The following is a 23,599-nucleotide window of genomic DNA, read 5'->3' on the forward strand; positions in this document are numbered from 1 at the left end:
CATCTCTGGTATGGAACAAAGAATTGGCAGTGAAAATCCAACTTCTTTGAGTAGCATCCCTATGGGTGCTCCACTTCAGGATTTCATTCACCCCTGGGCCTTTGATTGGAGATTTTTGGTAGCGGTTTGTTCAGCCCACACACGTGCTCTACACATCCTCATACCCTGTAGCAAGGATATGTAGAGCTGCGCAGATGAACCGTTCTCAGTTCCTTCTTGACCACCTTCGGTCTGAGATGGGCATTGAGTGTGCCCACTTCTGCTAAGTGTCTCATTGTTAGATAGTTAGTTAGATAGTTAGTATGTGGTTAGTTCCTTTTGGGGTTCTTGCCTGTTCTTTTTACTTGTTTTCCCATTTGCAGGGTCATTTTGAGTCTTTATTTTCTGGGGTGTGCCAGGATTCCCAGGCTCAAAGGGTAAGGCTGGTGATAGCCTGTCTACCTCCAGATCCAGGTCATAGAGAGCTTCAAAGGATAAGATTTATGATACCCAGTCTACCTTAGGATTTTGGTCACTGAGAGCTGCGAGGGTGAACATGGCTGCTAACCTGGCGACCTTGAGATCCCAGTCACTGAAAGCCTCTGGGGTCAAGGTGCCTGCCACCTTGCACTCTAACTCAATGGATACCAACAAGAGGAGAAGGAGTGCTACATCTCCTTCAAAGAAGCCTCAGTCACTGGAGACCTCAGTCCCAAAAAGGAGTGCTGTTGAGGCTCCAAGTGCTTCTGGTACTGTGAAGATGTCCGAGGTTGCTTCTAAGAGTCATGCCTCTACCAAGAAGGACCTGGTACCAGAAACCTCCTCTGCTCCCAGTGAACATATCCATGCAAACAGGAGATCAGCACCATCAGACTCTCTTTTACCCTTGGTACCTACTTTGGCACCCCATACTGTTACATCTCGGTGTGTGCCTGGGCATGCTCATCCCTCAATGCAAACTAGCCAGGTACTGACCTCGGCACCAATACTGACCTACAGTGTTCCTCTGCTATCGCAGAAGGATAGATATGCCAAATAACTGTAGTCTCTACTGCTTACCGGTACCACACACTTCCTGGCACTGGGATCTCCTGGGTTACCAACTACTCCTTTTTCATTGAGACCCTCTCCTTTTCTGACTTCCACCATCCAGGGAAAATGTGGTGACAGAAAATATTGTGTCCCAGCCAGGGATACAGAATTTTTATTCTGACATCTGACAAATTCTTTGGTTGTGGATTCAGTCAATGAACTTTGGAGGCAGCACAACATGAAGGCTGTCCCATATAACAAGGGCCAGAAGTGTCTTGATCTTTTTGGTCACAAAAGCAACTCCTCTGCAACATTACCTGATTCTCCTGTCAGACTGGAGTAACCTCATTGATTTCAACTGAGTTACTCCTGGTTTGCACCAGTGTAAGTGAGAGAAAGAATCAAGCCCAGTGTTCCTTATTTTGATTTGTTGCATTTGAGGATAACTGTCATCTAATGCATGGTTCTTGGGGATAGAGACTTCTGTGTAGCAGGTATTGTTAAACAGGGCTGGCCTTAGGGAAAATAGTGCCCCGAGTGAACTTTCTTTGGTGCCCTTTAAGTACTGCTCCCCAAGCAGCAGGCAACTGCTCAGCAGGCAGAGCAGCAGCAGGTGGGGCTACAGCTTCAGCCCAGGTGGCTAAATGGAAAGGGGCCCTGAAGTATGGGAATAGGAGGAGAGGCAAACCATTTTTCTTTTGTAACCTGGGGTCACAGTATAGAAAGAGTTGAGAACCATAGGTCGAGTGGTCTGAGCAAGGTGCTAGAATATCTCAGTTCTTGTCCTAGTTATTCATTTGATTTGCCATGTGATTATGCACAAGTCATTTAAAACACAAATTTCAGAGGTGGCCAATGATTTTGAGTGCATCAGTTTTTGCATGCCCAGCTGGCCATGATTTTCAGAGGCACTGAGCACTTACATCTTTTATTGACTTCTGAAGTCTAAGGGGGGTCATAACCAGGGTCCTACTGTACCCAGTTGTTCCTTGGCTGCTGAATAAGCCCCTTGAGGTCATGGGCAGCGTTAGTAAGATAGAGCGGATGTTGTATCATCATCCAAAATGGCCCGCTGCCCCCCAACCCCCCCTCTCCCCAGGGCTGCAAGCGCCACCCCTGCAGCTCCAATTGGCTGCAGTTCCCGGCCAAAGGGATCTGCGGAGTTGGCACTGGGGTGTGGGGGCAGCGGCAGCGTGCAAAGCCACCTGCCCCCCCCTCCTCCCCAGGGGCCGCAGAGACATGCCAGCTGCTTCCAGGAGTGGTGTGGGGACGGGGCAGGCAGGCTGCTCTGCCAGACTTTTAGTGACCGGAGATCGCGATCGACTGACAGAAGCTCCAGGATCGACCAGTCATGATCGACTGCATCATTCACAAGCACAATTAAATTATGGAATAGAAATGAATAATTAATAATTTGAAATGGCACAATATTGCTACTAATTCAAGGTGTGTGAAAGACTGGATATTTCATAATAATATTTATAACGATGTCCATTTGTCCATGTCTTCATTTAGGAGGGTTACAGATTCTTAGAAGTTTCATTTTTATACTTGGCATCTTAGGCAAGTATTTTGGTTAGTGAAGTATGCATTTTTTAAGACACTTTTCACTATGATTCCTAATCTGTTTTTATAGACCTTTCATTGAATGTTTTAATAAAGTTTATCAAAGTCCATCCACTAAATAAGATACATTTGCCAGATCCTGCTTTTTTGCTGGGGACCCCATAAACTATAAATTGTTAGTCTGAGGATATGTCCTTGATGCTTTGTTATTTATTACTCAGAAATGCATCCTTAGGAAACAGATTCATATTCATTCACTGTGAATTTATTGCTGACTTAGTAATTTCTCTGTCTTTGGAATCTTTTTATGCCAAACTGCTAGGAATCGTGGATTTTCTAAAATGTGTTGCTTTTATTTAACCTTTTCACAGAAGATAGAGAGTTGGCATATGGAAAGTGGTCTAGAATATTTTTTATTGTTGTTGTTATTGCGATGAAGTCTTTGATTTGTGTCCCTCTCCAATTTCTCTACTAGTTTTCTTTTTGGTTTTTTGAAATCAAAATTAAACATTCACTAAAAAAAAGAGAACAAAGTGTATGGAAAGGAAATAAGGTAAATATTATTTTTCTAATGAGACTTCCTATGCTGCATTTATACCCTCAGCATGAGACATACAGAACTCCACCAGTTCTATATGTTTTTGGCTCCTCAGGGAAGCAGCCTGGAGTGGGAGCATGCTTCTGAAGTCTATCTCACTTAAGATATGGCTACACAGCAGTTGGGAGCATGCTTCCCAGCGTGGGTAGACAGACATGCATACACTAGCTCTGCTCAAGGTAGCATGCTAACCATAGCAGTGTAGCCAGGGGTAGGACAGTGGCAGTGCAGGATAACCACCTGAGTACAAGCCCACTCAGATCCCTGGGGAACATACTCAGATGGCTACCCCTGGCTGTACTGCTCTTTTTATTGCATTAGCTCGAGCAAAGCTAGCATATTTCTGTCTGTCCGGAGCTGGGAAGTACACTTCCACCTGCAGTGTGGACGTACCCTTAGAGTGCTGTCATACATTCTAATCCCAGAGTTATCTACATTCTATACAAATCTGGTGTTCACTCACTTCTATTTTTGAGAATTTTTTACATCAGAAATAAAGCCTCACGAAACTGAGATTACAGATACAGTTTATTACGCTAAAGGAATGAATTCCACACTAATTTAAGTTTTTTTTGCTTGCTTAGATATATATTTATGTATTGTGTTCTTCATGTAAGGTCTGTGTCCTACATTGTGTCCCATATTTGAGACTTGACAGGTTGAGAAATATGTGTATAAGTCGGCCCCTCTGTAATGGTGGTTACACCACTCCCTGGGCCTTCCAACCAATAACAGTTGGTTCCTTCTTGACGAAACATTGAAGGAACTGCCCTCCCCTCCCCCACATGATCTGCTTCTCCTCTGTCTCCAATTTATGTCCCATTCCAGCTCTGTACTTCTCCATGTGTCCTTTGTATGCTATCCTTGCCTTCCAGTCACATCTGTGTATTTACTTTTAAATTAATGTTCTCTGACACTCTGGGTCTAATTAGCCCATGACTGTTGACTGTCTTCAAAGTTAGGTTTTAGCACTTTGTTTTGGTTAGAGCCTTTGGAGATTTTCTGTTCTTTTCAAGGCCTTTGTTTCTTCATGAGACCTTGGCCATTTTTGCCCTGAAAGGCCTTGACATTTCTTCACTGTGACTCATAATCATAGTAGTTGGACATCCAGGGAGTCATGGGTCTACCAGTAATACTGGAGTTATCTTGTGGTCCTGGCTACTTCCACTTTCTGTAAGAGCCAAAACTCCATTGGGAGTTTTGCCTGTCTTGTGTTAGAAAGATGAGACCTAGTAGTGAGACTCATACTCACATGATAGCTTCATAAAAGCAGAATTACAAGGCAAATAACTTTCCTTTTTAATTTAATACACTTGTTGATTTCTCTGCTTGGTGTAAGCAATGTCCTCCTAAAGGATGTTGATCATGGCAATGAAACTCTTATGTTGAAATGGTATAACTAGTACAAACAAATATTATTGCAGTTTCCATTATATTAATGCAAAAAAAATTACTGTGGGTATATTATTAAACCGAACAATGGTATGTTTTGGCATATTTCAAGGAGAAGAAAAAACCCTACTAAATAAGTTATATTAATTATCTAAATAATGACAGGTGTGCTGAGTCAGTTTAAAAAAAAAAAAAAGGAAAAGAAAAGCAAGGAATTTATTTACCAGACAAAAACTGTTTGAAACTTTGTCATCTATAATATATTACATCATAAATTAGTAATGCCTTAAGTTCTTTTGCAGATGTTTGATACAATCTCCATCCTTCATATTGTTCATTTGAGTGCTTACAGAAATTCCAAGAATCTAATAGCAATATAATTAGATAAACATCTGTCCCACACTGACTTTTTCCATTTCCTTTTTATATTTTTTTCCTTTTCCCCCATCTTTTCTCCCACAATCTCTGGGTATATAGTCATTAATAAATCTTAAATAATGTATATCAGTATATATGTTATGTTCTTTATTAGGATAATAACTCGCCATAATAAAAAGTGCCAAATAAAGTACTAGAAAGGCTAATGTCTTCTTTCTTGACCTACTCACTGGCATATATTCTGATGATTATAAGACAAGTTAATAAAGAAACATGACCTCTTTATTCTTCTGTGATGGGCAAAATAGCTGCTGCCCCATGTGATGTAGAATTTATAATTGCACTTCGTTGATGAAGCATCAACTGTGATGAATTCCTTGAGGATGGCGTATTTCAAGATCACTGTTACATACATTGGTATTTAATGTTGGTCTGTATTTCCCATTTTAAGTAGCAGTGTTATTTCAGAATTCTGATTCTTGTTGAAATGATTTAATTTCAGAGATAATTACTTATACAAATTTCTCACACGCTAAAACCTTTGGCCAAATTATCAATTTCTTTAATTCTTATTAGACATTTTGATTGCTACAGGATGTAGCGTAAAACTTAGGCTGCTGTTTAGGCCTAAACATATGCCCTTTTCCATTTCAGAAACATGTAATTTAAATAAAAAAGTAATGCTGCTATGTGTGGGTCACACACTGTGTGATTAGAGAGCTGGTACAGTTGTAAAAAAGTACATCATAAATTAATCACATGGCTTTGCAAATGATCACATGGATTTTATTACTGTGTGTTTGGCACATAGATAATGCACATGTATTTAATATTCTTTGTCTCTGCTCAAAGTTGATTTAAATAATATTAGTTTGAGAAAAGTCCCTTCTGAAATTTTGAGTAGTTGCTGTAATTTTCAGCATGTCCTGCTCAGCCCAGGTACTACAAATCGTATGGTACAAAACTCATTGATCTGAGCCCTCCTACACTATATAGGCAGTACAGGGTGAATCAAGGTTCTTAATTTATTTTATATTTATAAAGATAGTTGATTAAAAATCTTAAGTAAATTTTTTCTGTCAGACAAATCCTGTTGTCCCTACTCTGTCCTTACTTAGACAAAATTCCCATTGAACATGATTTGACTCTGTTATAGGGCCTTAAAAATGGAAATTGATTTTATAAAATTATATTTGGATCCTCTTAATATTGTTGTGGGTGATGATAAATGCCTATGTAAAGAGTATTTTAAATATACTCAAGGTTTAGAGAGTATAAATATACCCAATATCTATATATTTAGACAGTATACTCCACTCATACAACTGTGTTGTAACTCTAGAGTGTTAGAAATATGTACTTCCTTTCTTCAACTGGCTACCTATTTTGTAGCAGATATAGTTTATGATGCAATATTTTTAGGAGCCAGTTTCATACCATATTATGTAGGGTGGCAAAAGTGGCTTCTGGCTATTTTGCTGGGTGGTGGACTTAGAATCTAAAACATATCTTAAGAGTTTATTCCCTAAGGGAGATTTATTATTTAGGTATGAGCTAGATACCAGAGAAAGATGCAGTGTGCAAACTTTTAAAAATTACTACCATAGGGAAGAGAGAAGCAAGCAGAACACTGAAAAACTCAAGAGGGAGAAATTTCAGAGTAGCAGCCGTGTTAGTCTGTATCCGCAAAAAGAACAGGAGTACTTGTGGCACCTTAGGCCTGGTCTACACTAGGAGTTTATGTCGAATTTAGCAGCGTTAATTCGAATTAACCCTGCACCTGTCCACACAACGAAGCTATTTAGTTCGACATAGAGGTCTCTTTAGTTCGATTTCTGTACTCCTCCCCGACAAGGGGAGTAGCGCTAAACTCGACATGGCCATGTCAAATTAGGCTAGGTGTGGATGGAATTCGATGCTAATAGCTCCGGGAGCTATCCCACAGTGCACCACTCTGTTGACGCTCTGGACAGCAGTCCGAGCTCGGATGCTCTGACCAGCCACACAGGAAAAGCCCCGGGAAAATTTGAATTCCTTTTCCAGTCTGGCCAGTTTGAATCTAATTTCCTGTTTGGACATCATGGCGAGCTCAGCAGCACTGGCAGCGATGCAGAGCTCTCCAGCAGAGGAGTCCATGCAATCTCAGAATAGAAAGAGGGCCCCAGCATGGACTGACCGGGAAGTCTTGGATCTGATCGCTGTGGGGGGCAATGAGTCTGTGCTTTCGGAGCTGCGCTCCAGAAAACGGAATGCAAAGACCTACAAGAAGGTCTCCAAAGCCATGGCAGACAGAGGATACAGCCGGGATACAACGCAGTGCTGCGTGAAAATCAAGGACCTGAGACAAGGCTACCAAAAAATCAAAGCGGCAAACGGACGCTCCGGATCCCAGCCCCAGACATGCCACTTCCACGAGGCACTGCATGCCATTCTTGGTGGGTCTGCCACCACTGCCCTACCAGTGTGCGTGGAGTCTGACGATGGGATAGTGTCAACGGCCGGTTCCTCGGCGATGTTCGTGGACGGGGAAAATGAGGAAGGAGATGAGGAGGACGAGGCAGTCGACAGCACTTACAACGCTGATTTCCCCGACAGCCAGGATCTCTTCATCACCCTCACGAAGATACCCTACCAACCCTCCCCGGCCGTTAACCCGGACCCTGAATCAGGGGAAGGATCAGTCAGTAAGTGCTTTAAACATGTAAACATTTATTTTTAATGGAACAGGAATCTGAACTATGTGAAAAGAAGGTCAATATATATGGGGATAGAACAGAAATCCTCTTGGGAGATCTCCACGAAGCTCTCCTGGAGGTAATCGAAAAGCCTACGCATGAGGTTCCTGGGGAGAGCTGCCTTATTGGGTGCTCCGTGGTAGGACACTTTTCCGCGCCAGGCTATCATCAGGTACTCTGGGAGCATTGCCTCCACGAGCATGGCAGCATAGGCCCCTGGTTTGTGCCGGCTTTCACGCAGCATGCGCTCTCTATCTGTGTCAGTGATCCTCCTCAGGGTGATCTCGCTCCGCGACTCCTGCATTGAATTAGGGGAATTAGGGTAATGTTAGTATTGGGAATGCTTCACTGTTCCTTTGCATAACAATAAGCGTCGGTTTACAGCCACGTGGTGGAGGCTGCAGAGGGGCAGCATACAGGGATCTTTCCCGGGGACAGCCACGAGGGGGTGGAACAGGGGCAGAGTTCATGCTTTCCGGATTGCCTGCAGCAGGAGGGCACTGCTATACATTAAGTTTTAAGTAGCCAAAAGTCTACGGCTTACCATGCCTGCCTGCTCCACGGATTCTGCTGTCCTGCCCCGCTTGTCTGATCTCCAGTGCAAGACCCCAGGCAATGAATGCGAAGGCCGAAAATTCGAACTTGTCCTGAGTGCGCATGAGATAGGTGCTGTGCATGGTTTTGTTCACAGAGACAGACTAGACTATGTTCATTGTTCGCAAAAATGTATCTTTGTAAGGAATTCACTCCCTTTTTCCCATCACACAGCTGCGACTGTCTCCCAAGCTGCCCCAGCATCCCCCTCACAGAGGCTGGCGCAGATTAGGTGGCGAAAGAAAAGGACACTGGATGAGATGTTCGCTGAACTTATGGGCTGCTCCCAAGCCGAGGCGGCCCAGCAGAGCCAGTGGCGGGAGAACCTCTCTCAGTACCAGTGCTCACACAGCGAACGGGAGGACAGGTGGCGTCAAGAGGACCAGCAGGCAACTCAAACACTGCTTGGACTAATGAGGGAGCAAATGGACACGCTCCGGCACCTTGTGGATGTTCTGCAGGACTGCAGGCAGTAGGACAGAGCCCCCCTGCAGTGTATCTGCAACCGCCTTCCCCCACCACAAAGTCCCATACCCCCCTCACCCAAAGTACCAAGAAGGAGGGGCACCAGGGGCCGTGAAAACTGTCACTCCACCCCTGCAGAGTGCTCAATTACCAAAAAACTCTCATTCCCTAAATTTTGAGAAGTCCTTCCCTTCCTGACTCACCCAAGCCCCAATCCCAGTTTCATCCCCTAACTGTCTAGTTGATTATTAAAAATACTTTGCTGTTAATTACTGTTTCCGTCGTGTTCTTGTACAGAAGACTGTGTTTGAAGTGGGGAAGAAGGGGGTTGGTAACTGCATAGGACAGTCACCTTTACCAGGGGGCAGGATCAGCAGCAGGTCACACACACAGTGCAGTCAGTAGGCACCCTGGTCGGTCTGGGAGGTGGTTTTCATGTTCTGTGTGGGTGGGGGATACGTGACTTTGTGGCGGGGGAGGGCGGTTACAGATCTTATGCAGCGGTCCTTGTCCTGGACCACAGAGCCATGCAGCAGGGGAATCTGTAACCGTCCTCCCCTGCCACAAGGTCACATAGCCTTCACAGAGTCCTGAAAAGGAGGGATGGCAGGCTCCATTGAAACAACCAGTTTGGCACTGCAGACCGCTCTAGGAGCAGGAGCCTGTCATTCCTCGAGTTTAGAAGCGGTCTTTACATCACTACACACCCTACCCAGCACAGTCTGCGTCCCAGTTTCAACCCTTTAACGCAATGTCATTAATAGAGAAAACGTTAATTAACAATGTTCCATGTATTTTATTTTTAAACGTGTGTTGGAAGGGGGGAAACGGGGTGAATGGGGTATGTAACTGCAGAGAATAGTCAACAGTAACTGGGTAAAGAAACAGGGGCTGGTTCAGCTTCTCTGTAAAGAAACTGAACAGTCACAGGTCATGCTGCTTGCTGAGGAACCTAGCTTTCAAAGCCTCCTGGATGCACAGCGCTTCCCGCTGGGCTCTTCTAATCGCACGGCTGTCTGGCTGAGCATAATCAGCAGCCAGGCTATTTGCCTCAACCTCCCATCCTGCCATAAAGGTCTCCCCCTTGCTCTCACAGAGATTGTGGAGCACACAGCAAGCTGCAATAACAATGGGGATATTGGTTTCGCTGAGATCCGAGAGAGTCAGTAAGCTCCTCCATCTCCCCTTGAGACGTCCGACAGCACACTCCACCACCATTCTGCACTTGCTCAGCCGGTAGTTGAAGAGTTCCTTGTCACTGTCCAAGGCGCCTGTATAGGGATTCATGAGCCAGGGCATTAGCGGGTAGGCTGGGTCCCCGAGGATCACTATAGGCATCTGCACATCCCCAACAGTTATTTTGTGGTCAGGGAAGAAAATACCTTCCTGCAGGCGTCTAAACAGACCAGAGTTCCTGAAAATACGCGCGTCATGAACCTTGCCCGGCCACCCAACGTTGATGTTGGTAAAGCGTCCCCTATGGTCCACCAGTGCTTGCAGCACCATTGAAAAGTAGCCTTTCTGTTAATATACTGGCTGGCCTGGTGGTCCGGTCCCAGGATAGGGATGTGAGTTCCATCTATAGCCCCACCGCAGTTTGGGAATCCCATCGCGACGAAGCCATCTATGACGACCTGGACGTTTCCCAGGGTCACTACCTTTGAGAGCAGTAGGTCAACGATTGCATGGGCTACTTGCATCACAGCAACCCCCATGGTAAATTTGCCCACGCCAAAGTGGTTCGCTACTGACCGGTAGCTGTCTGGCGTGGCAAGTTTCCAGAGGGCTATGGCCACTCGCTTCTGCACAGTCAGGGCTGCTCGCATCCGGGTGTCCTTGCGCTTCAGGGCAGGGGACAGCAACTCACAGAGTTCAAGGAAAGTGCCCTTACGCATCCTGAAGTTTCGCAGCCACTCTGTGTCATCCCAGACCTGCAGCACTATGCGGTCCCACCAGTCCGTGCTTGTTTCCCGGGCCCAGAATCGCTGTTCCACAGCATGAACATGACCCATTGCCACCATGATGTCCATGGCGCGGGGTCCCGTGCTTTGTGAGAGGTCTGTGCCACTCTCACACTTCATGTCCTCACCGTGCTGCCCGGAGCCTCCTCGCCCGATTTCTCAGCATCTGACTGTGGAAGAGGTGGACGATAAGGTGCGAGGAGTTGACAACGGCCATAAGTGCAGCGATGATCGCAGCGGGCTCCATGCTCGCAGTGCTGTGGCGTCCGCACTGTCACTGACCAGAAAAGTGCGCGAACAGATTTCCCGCCGGCGCTTTCAGGGAGGGAGGGCGGGAGTGACGGTTGAATGACGACAGTTACCCAAAACCACCCTTGACACATTTTTTTCCCCCAGTAGGCATTGGGGGCTCGCCCCAGAATTCCAATGGGCAGCGGGGACTGCGGGAAAGCTGCCCACAGTGCACCGCTTCCAGTGTCGACGCTTGCCCCGTTAGTGTGAACTCACAAAGTCGAATTACTGTCCTTAGTGTGGATACACACGTTCGACTTTGTAAGGTCGATTCCACAAATTCGAGTTAAGTTAAATCGAACTACTCTGGTAGTGTAGACATACCCTTAGAGACTAACAAATTTATTTGAGCATAAGCTTTCGTGGGCTACAGCCCACTTCATCAGATGCGTAGACTGGAACATACAGCAAGAAGATATTTATACATACAGAGAACATGAAAAGTGGAAGTAGCCACGAAAGCTTATGCTCAAATAAAAGAGGGACAAAGTTATATTTGAAATGTGGCAAATCTGCAAGCTTTGCTCCAGGAACACCTCCACTCCCCCACTTTTTGTTTGTTTGGTTCAGAACAAAAGACAGGCACAGATGCATCTTTTCTCTTACACTGTAACAGTTGTTTCTTTGAGGAACACACATTTTATAGTGCCATAGTAACTTGTTAGACTAGAAGGGTTAAATTCTGCTTTCATTTACATCAGTGTAAATCCCAGTTTACTCCACTAAAGTCAGTAATGTTACTCAGAATTTAGACAGGGTAACTGAGAAGAATTTATCCCAAAGAGTTCAAACAAGCATCTGCTTAAAAACACTTCAAACTGGAAGTTGTATTCCTTCTATAGTACCTAGTGTCAGAGATTACAACTGACAACCAGTTATGCCACCTCCAGCTGTTCACTGGCAGGAGATGGGGAAGTGCTATCACTATCTTTGTCCTGCCATTTCTCTTTTTTTTTTCTTTCAAAGAAGAGCTGGAAAAGGGTGGCGCTGAGGATCGCCTAACTCCCACAGCACAGGCAGCAGCCATGCTTACAGGATCCCCAGCTGCACTGACGTGAGCCAGGTATCCTCAGGATTAATGAATAGGTTTGAGAGACCCCCTGGGGGAGCCCTCACATACACCCTCAGAATTGAAGGCCCTCATCTGAGAACCTCTGCCTTATGCTGTTGCTGAAGAGATGTGTGTTGGCTTTGCTCTCTTCCTGCCCAGTTGTTTTTCTGTGCAGTCTCTTGCTTTGGTAATCATAGAAATGTAAAGCTAGAAGGGACTTCTAGACATCTATTCCTTCTCCCTGTCCCGAGGCAAAACCAAGTTCACTTGTCAGGGATGGTCTAGATTTTAACTTGCTCTTCAAAACCTCTGATGAACATTCCCCAACCTCCTTTGTAAATACTGTTTCAGTATTTAACTATCCTTCTATTTAGGCCAGATCTACACTAAAACTTACATGAGTATAAGTGCGTCACTCAGGGGTGTGAAAAACCCACACTGCTGAGTGATGCAGTTATACTGACCTAAGCCCTGGTGCAGACAGAACTATGGTGACCGGAGATGCTTTCCTATTGGCATAGTAGCGTCTTCACTGAAGCACTACAGTGTGTGGCTGCACCAAAGCTTTTCCTAATATCTAATCTAAATCTGCCTTGGAGATTAAGATGAATACATTGAAGTTTGTATTTCTGCTGGTATTAACAGCCATTCTTGAGTAACACAGAGGTGAATTAGGCTCTGTATCTCAAGAAGGCACTTGTGGCAGAAAAGTTACACATTATGTTCTCAAGATTCAGTAGTTTGAAGTGAAGCCTAATTTTACATCTTCATCCCATGTTTTGAAAAAGGTCAGACTAGGTGATCAAGCATAATCCTTTTTGGTAACATAAGAATGCACAGGGATAGAATGGGTAAATGAAACAAACTTGTGAATTCAAATATTAAGGAATTAAGGAGTCTGAGGTGTTTCTCATGCCTGTATTATTATGAGCAGGTGGCTTCCACACTGTACGCATAGGCTATAGCAGGCTTTACTCCTTTCTCCTCGAGGTTTGGTCTCATTGAAAATAGGAACTGAAAAAGAAATGACACAAAATCTAGCTCAAGTTTTCCTTGTAGAGGTGGTTACTCCCAAGATTCCTCTCCCAGGATTGTTCAATCACACAGTCTTTTGCTTTCTAAAGAGCCACTCCAGGCAAACATTACCAGAGTGCAACAGTTATGAGATATCGTATTATGACGTGCCAAAAGAAACAAAATTTATCACTCTGCTCACAATTTATTTTATTTACATTAACTGTTACTATAAGATCTGTTGTTTGAAAATTTTTACCCATTATGGCTTGCAGTGGGGAGGACATAATCTTGATTTCTCTGTGAAGTTAAGAAAAATCCCATCTTACTGAAGCATCACTACCTATTAGCATGCTAATCATTGTCTTGGTCTTCAAGTCACATCTAATGAAACTTGTCATAATGAGTATGTAGGTGTCATAGGAGAAAATTGTTAAAGTTCGTGGGGAATGTGAAATAAGTGTAATTGGTTTAGCCCTGGAATCTTAGGGCTTGACTAACGGTGTGCGGATTGCAGAGGACACAAAAGTGTTGTTCTCTAATTTGTCCGTTTGGATACTGATGGCACAAATTAAAAAGGTACCCTAGTTCATATTAACAAAGTCCTCTTTCACACAGAACTAAGTTAACACACTTTGATACCTTTTATTTCACGCCAGCAGCATCTAGGCAAGGCAGTTAGAGCGCAACACTTCGGTGCAGTCTGGAATTCACACCTTGTAGTCCACACTGCACAGTGTAGACCTAGCCGAAGTCACTTTGGTTTGGAATTACATTACAGTCTTGGAGTTATAATAATATATCACCTGTCCTGCCAGGTTTTTTTTTGCCCATCTGCATGAATTCCATTGCATTACACTGAGTTCTTTTTTTAAAAAAGACACACCATTCCTGGAGGGCAAGTGGAATTTTAGTGCTCTCAGTCTGTATTTTTGTTTTTAAAGATGGGACTCAATATACAAACGCAGAATGGGTGAGACTATAGAATATGGAAATGACTGATGTTTAAGGACCCTCATTGCCATGAAAGTATATTAATGACTAGTGTAGCATCAGTTTAAATGTTGGGCAACATACTGGATGAGCCTGATCCTGCATCAGTGAAGTCAATGACAACTTTGCCATTGACTTCAGTGGGCGTACATTAGGCTATATATGTCTAAGGAAATTACTTTATCAGGAAAAGAGGCTTTTTAAAGGAAATCTCAATATGAATATATCATTAGATTAGCTATTTGTATATTCCTTTTTTTTATTGCATGTGTGCCATAGCTCAGGACAAAATGGGGATGAGAATACTGTTCAATCACTAGGTTTCAGTCAGTGTTCCATCCATGATATATAACACATAAGGTGTGAATATTTGCATGGTCCAACTTCAGGTTTACTTTCCATGAGCTTTCATGTGAGTAAAACTTAATTGCTCAAATTTTCATTTAAAGTGAATATGAAATGAGTACAAGCACAGACTAAAAAAATTACTTTAAAATTTGAGCTAATCGTTATGGGGTTTTTTTTGGCAATCTTCATCCAGCTCTAGCTATAACCGAGCATGTTTCTGATCAGAGAGGTACATTCCTCCCAGAGGAGGGAAGTGACCCCACAATGTAAGTGGTTATACAGGGACAACTTATACTGTTAAGAGTATTGCAGTGCAATTTACATGGGGATACACCGGAGAATCATTTGGAAACTGAAGCTAGTATAAAACACAGCAGTTTGAGTAAGGCATCTCACTAGGAGCTTATGACAACAGTGCTCCAGCATCTGCACTGGCAGCCCATTGGTCTCTGGAGTTTAAGATGTTGATTATGACCTATAAAGCCCTAAATGTCCTGGAACCAGCCTGCCTTTCATTGTTGTACAGGAAAGAAGAATTGTATTCTTTTGTGAACAAGGAAATTAAGAGGAACTGGCTATTTTTGCTAATGTTAATAGTAATTTGAGTCTTCAGTTTGGTGATGCAGAAATAGATAAACTTTGTTCATTTTTGGCACAGTTTAGTTTTCTGGAGCCTAGAATAATACCTCTGTATACCAAGACTATATCCTAGTAGTTTATTCACAGATAGGAGAACCCAGCTTCTGCAGGGAGTGGTGTAGATTTTGTCTCTGAATCAGAAGTGAACCAGTGCCCATTATGGAGCTAATGTCATTACATCATTAAAGAAGCCTTGGCACAATTTATTTGCATGAGTAGAAAGAGCTGGAGGATTTGGAATCTTTTTCAAATGGCCAGTTCAGGTTCTAATATTCTGTCTGCCTACAATTCCTCTCTGTCACTTCAACTAGGTAGGTATGCTTTAGGTCTACACTAAGCAGTTGTATTGTGTTGCTGCTTCCAGTTTGGTGATGTTTGAAGTGATTAATATACAGTTCATAAAACACTTTGGACTCCTTGAGAATGACAGTTGTCACATTATTTTATTTTACTCCTCAACAGAGTGGCCAATTAATGACAAGTTTATCATTTCACAGAGGTAACTAGACAGTTGTTATATGATAATGTACTGTGGATGTAGTAGGACCTTTCTGTTAGTAGGTTAAAAATCAACTGAAAGCCATTACACAGAGTTAATGATTTTTCAATGGAAGATACAGTTTCTGTAACAGTAAAAATTTGTGAGAGCAAAGTTTGATTTTGCAGAAATTTTATTTTTCCTTTGGAAAAATTGAAATGAAATATTTAATTTAGGCACAGTTTGACCTAAGTCAAAATATTTTGGTTTGTTGTTGTTGAAGTAAAATGAAACATTTCTTTTCTTGTCAGTTTGACATTAAATTGCATTTGCTCGGAGTGCTGCAGTGCCGTATGAGAGTTGTAGTTCAGGTGCTTCGTTCCCCTATTTTCTCCTGTGGCCTGGGTTCCTTGGCTAGCCTATGTCTCTTGTGATATACCTCCATCTCCCCTCTGACTGAGTCACATGTATCAACATGGGAATCACATGAGTACAGTGCATCATGGGAGAAGTCATACCGCCAGGGAGCCCAGCCATAGATAAGAATGATGGCATGAGGCACCAGGGTAATTTATGCAGATTAATTTTAATGTCAAAGTGACTCAAAAGGAAACATTTTGATTTGAAATGTTAGAAACTTTTTGTTTTGGTCTAAATATCAATAAAAATGTTTTGACATTTCTGATTTGAAATGTTTTTGGAACTTCTTGTTCTTCAAAAAATGTATGTTTTGACTTCTCAGTAAGACAACAATAATGGAAAACAAGAAATCTGTTTTGCAACTTTTTTGAGGTTTTGAAGTTTGTTTTGGATAGAGATATTCACCCAGAATAGCCAATAGTCCAGTGGTTAGGGGACCCTATGTGCTTTGGGAGACCCAGGTTCCAATTCTTCAATTCCTGCTTTTCCTGATTCAGAGCAAGGACTACCTTGGTTCCCATGCATCCCAAATGAGTGTCCTAACCAGTCTTTCTGTCTCTTTGGCTCAATGAATATTTAATTATTTATACAGAGTGGAACAGCTCCAGCAAGAGAGATTCAGAACAAAGACTCGAACATAGGTCTCCCACTTCCCATCTGAATGTCCTACCTACCCATTGAGCTATTGACTATTCTGAAGTGGGTGTCTCTCCTTCTTTCTGCTTGTCTGTGGTTTAAATTAGAAATTTCATCTGGGAAAGTTTCTTGTTAAAACTGATCTATTTCGCTGAAAACTTTGGTTTTGATTAATCAGCATTTTTAATGGGGGAAAAAACTTTAATTGAAAAATTCCTGAACAGCTTTACTTTTCTGTATGATCTGGTATGTAAACAAATGTCCAAATATTGGAATTACCACAGGGTGGAAATTCTGATTTTTGCTCAACACTGCCATTAAGTCCTGGTCCATGCCTTAATTCTTTGGTCTGATGCTTTTTTTTCTTAAATTTGCCTTCATGCTTCTTCCCAACTCCCATAATGGCTTCTGCACTCCATTTGTGAAGTTTGACCTGTAGTAGACCTCCTGAGAGTTGCATAAATAACTTACTTAGTTAATAGGGAGCACTGCAGTTAGTTTAGCACTATATAAGGTACCTGATTCTGATCTCACTTCAGTGAAGTTATTCCTGATTTACACTAGTATATGTGTAAGATCAGAATCAGACCAGAATTGTTTCAGTGGAGAAACAGGAGTCTTCTGGTTGCTTCTAAAACTTGGTCCTTCCACATTATTATCCAAAATTTTGCCACTTCTCCAATGCATTTTTTTCATTTATTGTTGAGAGAGGAAATGTGTTCTTTAATCAGTTAAAGGTCTACAGTTTCTTAGACCAGAAAGCCATGATTTTTTTTTAAAATTTGTGTATTATTTTTTTTTAAATGTGCCGTGTGGGGCTGGGATGGGGAGAACATGCTTTCAGCTTGCATAAGGCAGTAAGTCCTGTATTCAGAGGAAAATAAGGCTATTCCTGGTGAGATTTTAGTACTTCAGTCTATTCCTGTGTGCTAGGCCAGCCTTTCTGTGTATACATTTTCAATTTCCCTTCCCTGAACAGAATACACAGCATTTACCCTGCCACACAGTGTATTCTGAGCCTGCAGTGTCAGCCTAAAATGAAGAAAAAGGGAAATGTTGCTCAGTACAAATGCATACCCAAGATGGAGAACATTCTTTTGACACTCCCAACACTGAGCTACCCAGGAAGTGAGTTTTGGGATCCCCCAATGGAAATTTATATCTCTACCACTTGAGTCATTAGGCCATCCCAAAAATCATATATTGTGTATGCGCTGTGGGTTACACTTAAAAAGTTCATTGCATTTTGAAAGATTTTACTGGTTTGATAGTGATTCCTATATTTAAAATAGGGAATTCTGTTGGAACCATTAATATCTTTAAAACTAGAATAAACTGTAAGTTTGACCTGTGTGTGTATGTCTATTTTTCTTTTTCTGCAGCTATTCATTTATGCAGACTTCACAGCATTCATTGTAACCAGAAACTTTGCTGATGCTTCCAAACAAGGAATTGAATATCCAGTTCACTGAATGTATTGAATGATAATGTTTATCTTGGACATCTAAAAGACATTGTGAACTGTTGTCATATTTTTATTTATTCCTCTCCCTTCCAGTTACACCAGATTTTTCCTACATTTTGCCTTTTGATACGTAAGGGTTCTTTCAATGTTTAGAACTTATGAACTTGAAGCCAGATCTGTAAAGGTATTTTAGGCTTCTAAAGATGTAGACAGACACCTAATGGGATTTTTCCCAGCACCTAGGTACCTAACTCTTATTGAAATCAGTGGAAGTTAGGCAATGAGGTGCTTTCAAAAATCCCACTAGGTGCCTCTCTTTAGGTACCTAAAAACCTTTACAAATCTGGCCCTGTGTGCCTTTGAAAAATTGTTTACAGTATCAACCAGTTCAGGAGACAAACCTTAAATTATAAGGGTTTTCAAAGCGTTTGTTCACTATAAGGGGTCTCTTTAATGTATCTGTGTACCTCTCATTAATGTAACTGGAATTACCTATGCACTTTTAAAAGTGTATCCACTGAATACTGATGATTTAGGATTTGGCTATCAGTCAAACAATATTAATCATCTCTTTCCAAAAAAGAAAGCTTAAAATATTATGTTGACAAAATTGTGTTCTTGTTCAGCCTGGGTGAAACATCTGATTTAAGTCTTAATAGGCTGTTTGTGAATGAACAAAGATGCCATCAATAAATGTATATTAAAATATGTTAAATGCACTCCACGATTTCTGATGAAGTCATTGTGTAAAAATTAGAAAAAATGTGAACTAGTGTTTTCCAACAAATAATTTGCTGGCTAAGCACTTTTCTCAGTTTAACTATTTGTGATTGAGGATTAGATATATTTTTATTGCAAAATGAAAATACAGTGTATTCATGGGCCACTCAAATATTTTCTTGTGGTTAGAATGTGGGTACTTCCACAATTCTGCTAGCTTCTTAAACCTTGGCATGGATATACTTTGGCTTCTGGAAGAGAAGGAAGGGAAATTTCTGGTTTCCTGGTAGTTAACATCAGTCATGCCTACAATATGTGTGTTGGATTAGTATAGTCTCTAGAAAATGAGCTATGCTTGACAATTCACTTAAATATTACTCCAGTTATTGTTTTAGCGTTTCTGTCATCAAGCCCTTCTCTGCTGCCAATTACATTGCATTGAGAATGTGGGCACACTTCTTAATTTGTTCTCTTCTCATAAGACAAGTACTGACATCCATAAGAATGAAATGAGGGAGGATTGACTAGTAGTTTGAGAAGGGGCCCTGGAGACAGAACACCTGAATTCTAGTCCAAGATCCTTATTGGCTCATTGTATTGCCTTGGCAAGTGCCTTAGGGCTAGAGCTGATCTGGATTTTTTTTTTAATAAACGGAAACTTTTTGCAGAAATGTATCAGTTTTAATGAAACTTTCATTAGGAAAGGTTCCTCAGGTCCAGGATGGAATCTCTGGTCCAGAATAAAGAGAGGAAGAGGCCCCAGAACAGGCAATTGTCAAGTGATTATGGCACTCATGAGGGAGAGCCAGCTGCAAGTCCCTGCTTTTCCTCATTTAGACCAGGGACGTGTACATGGCTTCCCACAGCTCAGGTGAGTGCCCTACCACCTAGCTGTTAGCTATTCTGAGCTGGGCTGCTCTGAGTCTCTTCTGCTGGAGCTGTGCCACTTTGAAAAATATTCACCAAGAAAGAGGGATTGATTTAGAACCTGATGGTTAGTGCATTCAGCTATGGAGTAGGAGACACAGGAACTTGAATCTAGGTCTCTGACATCTCACATGAGTGCCCTAACCATCAGTCTATATAGTCAGTCTTTCCTTCTGGCCCAGTAAATATTGAATTATTTACACAAAATGGAATCTCTCCAATAGGAGAGATTGACTGTCTCTTTAGAGCAGTGGGAAACTCACCTTGGGTGTGAGAGAACCAGGTTCAAGTCCTTGTAAGGCTGGTTCATTATACAAGTTTTTAAAAAATAAGTTAATAATAGGTATATCCTCTGGGATAGGTTGAATTAACTACAACTCCTTTTATTTGCCAAGATAATTTCCTATGTAATGGATCATTATAAGTTTTTTGTTTTGTTTTGTTTAAGAAGACATGAGGTCTTCAATTCCAGATAATTGGAATTCACTCTTGCCATATCATTCCTCCATTACTCTTCCAAATCACATGGCACATGTGCAAAATTAAATTTCAGTTGCATGGATTTTTAGACATTCCGATCCAAGAACGTTCTGTAAACCTCACAATCATTACCAGGACACTTTCCATCATAGAAACTGAAAAAGCATCAATGAGGATATAGTTCAAGAAGCCACACAGTACTCTAAAGGACATGTGTGCTGTGTTCCTATTGACTGTATTTTGAAATCCTATATTGTGATTGGGTACATAAAGGCAAAATTTTCCAAGTTCAAAAACTTTAATTATCTAGAATTTTAGAGGTAAAAAGTTTTGTCATCTAAAACTTTAGATGGAAATCACAATACATACTATACAACAGCATCACCATCATACAACCACTGCAAATTTCTGGAAAATGTAAATATTTATCAAATTCTGAAATCAGCAAAAGCCCTCAGGTATTACCGGTAATTTTCAATTAATACTTCTACAATAGTGAAGTGGTCAGGCATACATTAAGTGGCAGAAAAATCCTGAAGACTTTTTTTTTCTATTGTGAAAACCATAGCTATGCTAGCTATATAAACATTTCTGATCCCATACTTCTGCCGTTTGTCAGAAATTCAAACCAACAGCTTCTCCAGCTAAAAAATTAGACTGGGAATCAAAATAAACTCTTATAATGGAACATCAGTTGCAACCAATGCCCCATCGTTACAGTAGCAGATGTCTGCTATTCAGATAATTTCTTGTTTTATATTGGTTTTACTAATTCTCTGTTTCCTGTCTATGAAACCTATTGGTTGAAGTAACTCACCAGGATATATCTCTGCTTTTCATACAATCTCAGTGAGTGATGCGGTTATAATGAGGTTTTTCTATATAGTGGTTTTTTTTAGTCTCTTTCCTCACTGTGAGCCTAATGGGCACATTCAGACTCATTATGAAAAGCAGTCCCACCAACTGAATGGCAGTAAACTCATGAGCTTGTTTGCCAGGCTTCTCTGAATGTATAAGCCAGTTGCTGTAGCTCTAAAAATGACATGGCTAGTGTGTTGGTAATTTTCTGCATTGAAGCAATATGTACTGGAGTTATGTACTACAGGTATTTTAGTGAACTCTGAAAAAGACCATACTGATACAGAAAACATTCAAACATTTCATCTAGCAGATTATTTCCCTTCCATCATTATTTTCTGTAGAATTATATCTGTGGGAGGCCAGTCTGTATGACTATGTTTTACTGCAGGGAACTGTCTGTTCTTATGCTGTTCAATGCATCCTTGTTCTAACAAACATCTGTGTTCCCTGCATTTGTTTGTTATATCCAGTGGGAGAAGAACACCTGGGACACAAGGAGCATATATGTCTGCCAAGGTTAAGACTTGAAAATCAAGTGTATCAATTAGTGATTACTCAGAATCTTGCCTAGTTAAGTCTGTTTGTTGTTTCTGTATGCTCACTGTAATTTTATATTGCTGTCAGGGGGAACATACCCTTTTTGTTTATTGGTCACTGACTATTATATGCTAGGAAATCCCTTAAGGATCCTTTCAAAATGATAAATTACAACATTGAAAGTTTCTCTTTATACTAAATATACTAAAATTTTACTGTACCATTATGTCAATAGTTCAGGGATCAGAAAACCTCCTCTTATACCATTTTAAAATAGACCTGACTTGATAAATGCTCACTTTCTAAAATGTTTTGTTTTTGGTCAGTGTTCGTCAGGTTCAACTCCAGCCATGGTTTCCCAGTGGAGGTTGATTCAGGCACCAGCATCTTCCAGCTCAAGGAGGTGGTTGCTAAGCGACAGGGAGTTCCAGCTGACCAGTTGCGTGTGATTTTTGCAGGGAAGGAGCTTAGGAATGACTTGACACTGCAGGTAAGTCTCCCTTGGTAGTTTTGTTTTTGGGATGCTGCCAGCTCAACTGCTTCTGTCTCTAATGCTGCCAGTCTGACATTCATGACTGAGATCTAATAGAATAAATAGTGCCTGGGGATTCCTTGAACTTTACTCCACACTGCTTCATTAATTCTGACCTTCTTAATTATGCATTAAAACAGCAAGCAGGAAGGATGGGGAGAGAGAAAGAATATAAGAGAGAGAGAGCAAAAGAGAGCTGTGCTTAGTGAATAAATGTTTACTGACTACAGGCGCAAGCTATGCACAATTTCTGTATCTGCTCAATTTCTACCTTACTTATTCTATTTGAATCTTAATGAAGCTGAATGAATGTGAATAAATTGTTCCAAATCAGGCTGCTCAGTCATCATGTTGTGCAGAATTTGTAACCCAATTGTGACCCCTGGAGGATAGTTGTAAGGCTGCTGCTGTCTGTGTGTGCGTGTGCACGCTGATGGAGGTAGTATTTGAAGGCCTGTTCACAGTTTCCAATGAGGTTTGCCCCAAAAGCACTGAAATCACAAACCTGTAGTTTGAAAGACTAGTGAGGAGAAGAGAGATTTATAAGTGGTTGAGTTAATATTTGAATTTCATTTCCTCCTGATTAACTATTCTGATAAAAATAAAATGCAGAGTGAATGGAGAGGGGGAAAAAGCATAGCAGGACAAATAACAAGACTCTTTTTTTCCTGACCATCTCTTACCACTGTTACCAGTACTGCCACTCTCATTTTATCAGCATCTCTTTCTTCCTATGAGTGATATTTGTGGAGATGGCAGCATTTGCTGGGAGAAGCATAAGAACATAAGTTTAAGACATTGGAGAAATCTGGAAATAATATATTTCCTCCCAATACAAAACTAGAGATTGCTGGGTTGTTAGAAGTACTAACCTGGCAGTGACATCAAAGAACAATGAGGTGCATTCTATAGCAGTTCAGGTGACTACATAAACTATCCCCCACAGGCACAACCCTTTCTATTTTAACGAGCACAGATTAATTGGCACTTGTGTTTTCAGCTGTGTGGGGGACATAGCTGTGCACAGAATGGCTGCTGTATCTGGTTGCAGAGAGTCACTATGATATTGACATCCTATCACTACATCTTCATGGGCATGATATTTATTGCTTTGCAAAATGCTTTAGGGAGTTTGGGCACACAAAATAAACTATAGAATGCAAATTGCTGTTGTCATTCTCCAGTGCATCTCCTGCTGATAGTGTTGATGCACATAGTCATCATGCATAAACTGCTGTGCTTTGCTTTTAGGTGATTTGATTTTACTAAAGAAAATATATGGGGCCAAAAATGTTTTTAAGGTGAATTGAAAAGCCAGTTCCTATGTTTAGGGTTCTGTGTTACACTTTCAGAAGCTTCTAAACCTTCCTGCACATGCTGAAGTGCTTGAGATTATAGTGGTGTTGTCAGATTGTTTCAGGACAAAACACAAAATCTGTTACTGGGGTCTAACTTTACTCAGAGAATCTGTAACCCAACTTTTTGCAGGGTAAAACACAAAACCTAT

At 41.5% G+C, this 23,599-nt stretch overlaps 1 protein-coding gene across 4 annotated transcripts in view; it reads left to right on the forward strand.

Annotated features, from left to right (window-relative positions):
• Nucleotides 1-23,599, forward strand: part of PRKN (parkin RBR E3 ubiquitin protein ligase) — a 1,176,340-nt gene that overhangs the window by 226,622 nt on the left and 926,119 nt on the right. For 2 of the 4 annotated variants that reach the window (XM_039529609.1, XM_039529611.1), the window contains exons 1-2: nt 17,593-17,698; nt 21,887-22,050. In XM_039529609.1, coding sequence (XP_039385543.1) covers nt 17,608-17,698; nt 21,887-22,050 — 255 coding nt within the window. In that variant the 5' untranslated portion in view covers nt 17,593-17,607. Of the gene's footprint in view, nt 1-17,569; nt 17,699-21,886; nt 22,051-23,599 lie in introns of those variants that run through there. The other 2 variants (XM_039529612.1, XM_039529610.1) reach the window with 2 other exon arrangements.

This window comes from Mauremys reevesii, linkage group 3 (genome assembly GCF_016161935.1).
Source record: "Mauremys reevesii isolate NIE-2019 linkage group 3, ASM1616193v1, whole genome shotgun sequence".
NCBI classification, from domain to species: Eukaryota; Metazoa; Chordata; order Testudines; family Geoemydidae; genus Mauremys; species Mauremys reevesii.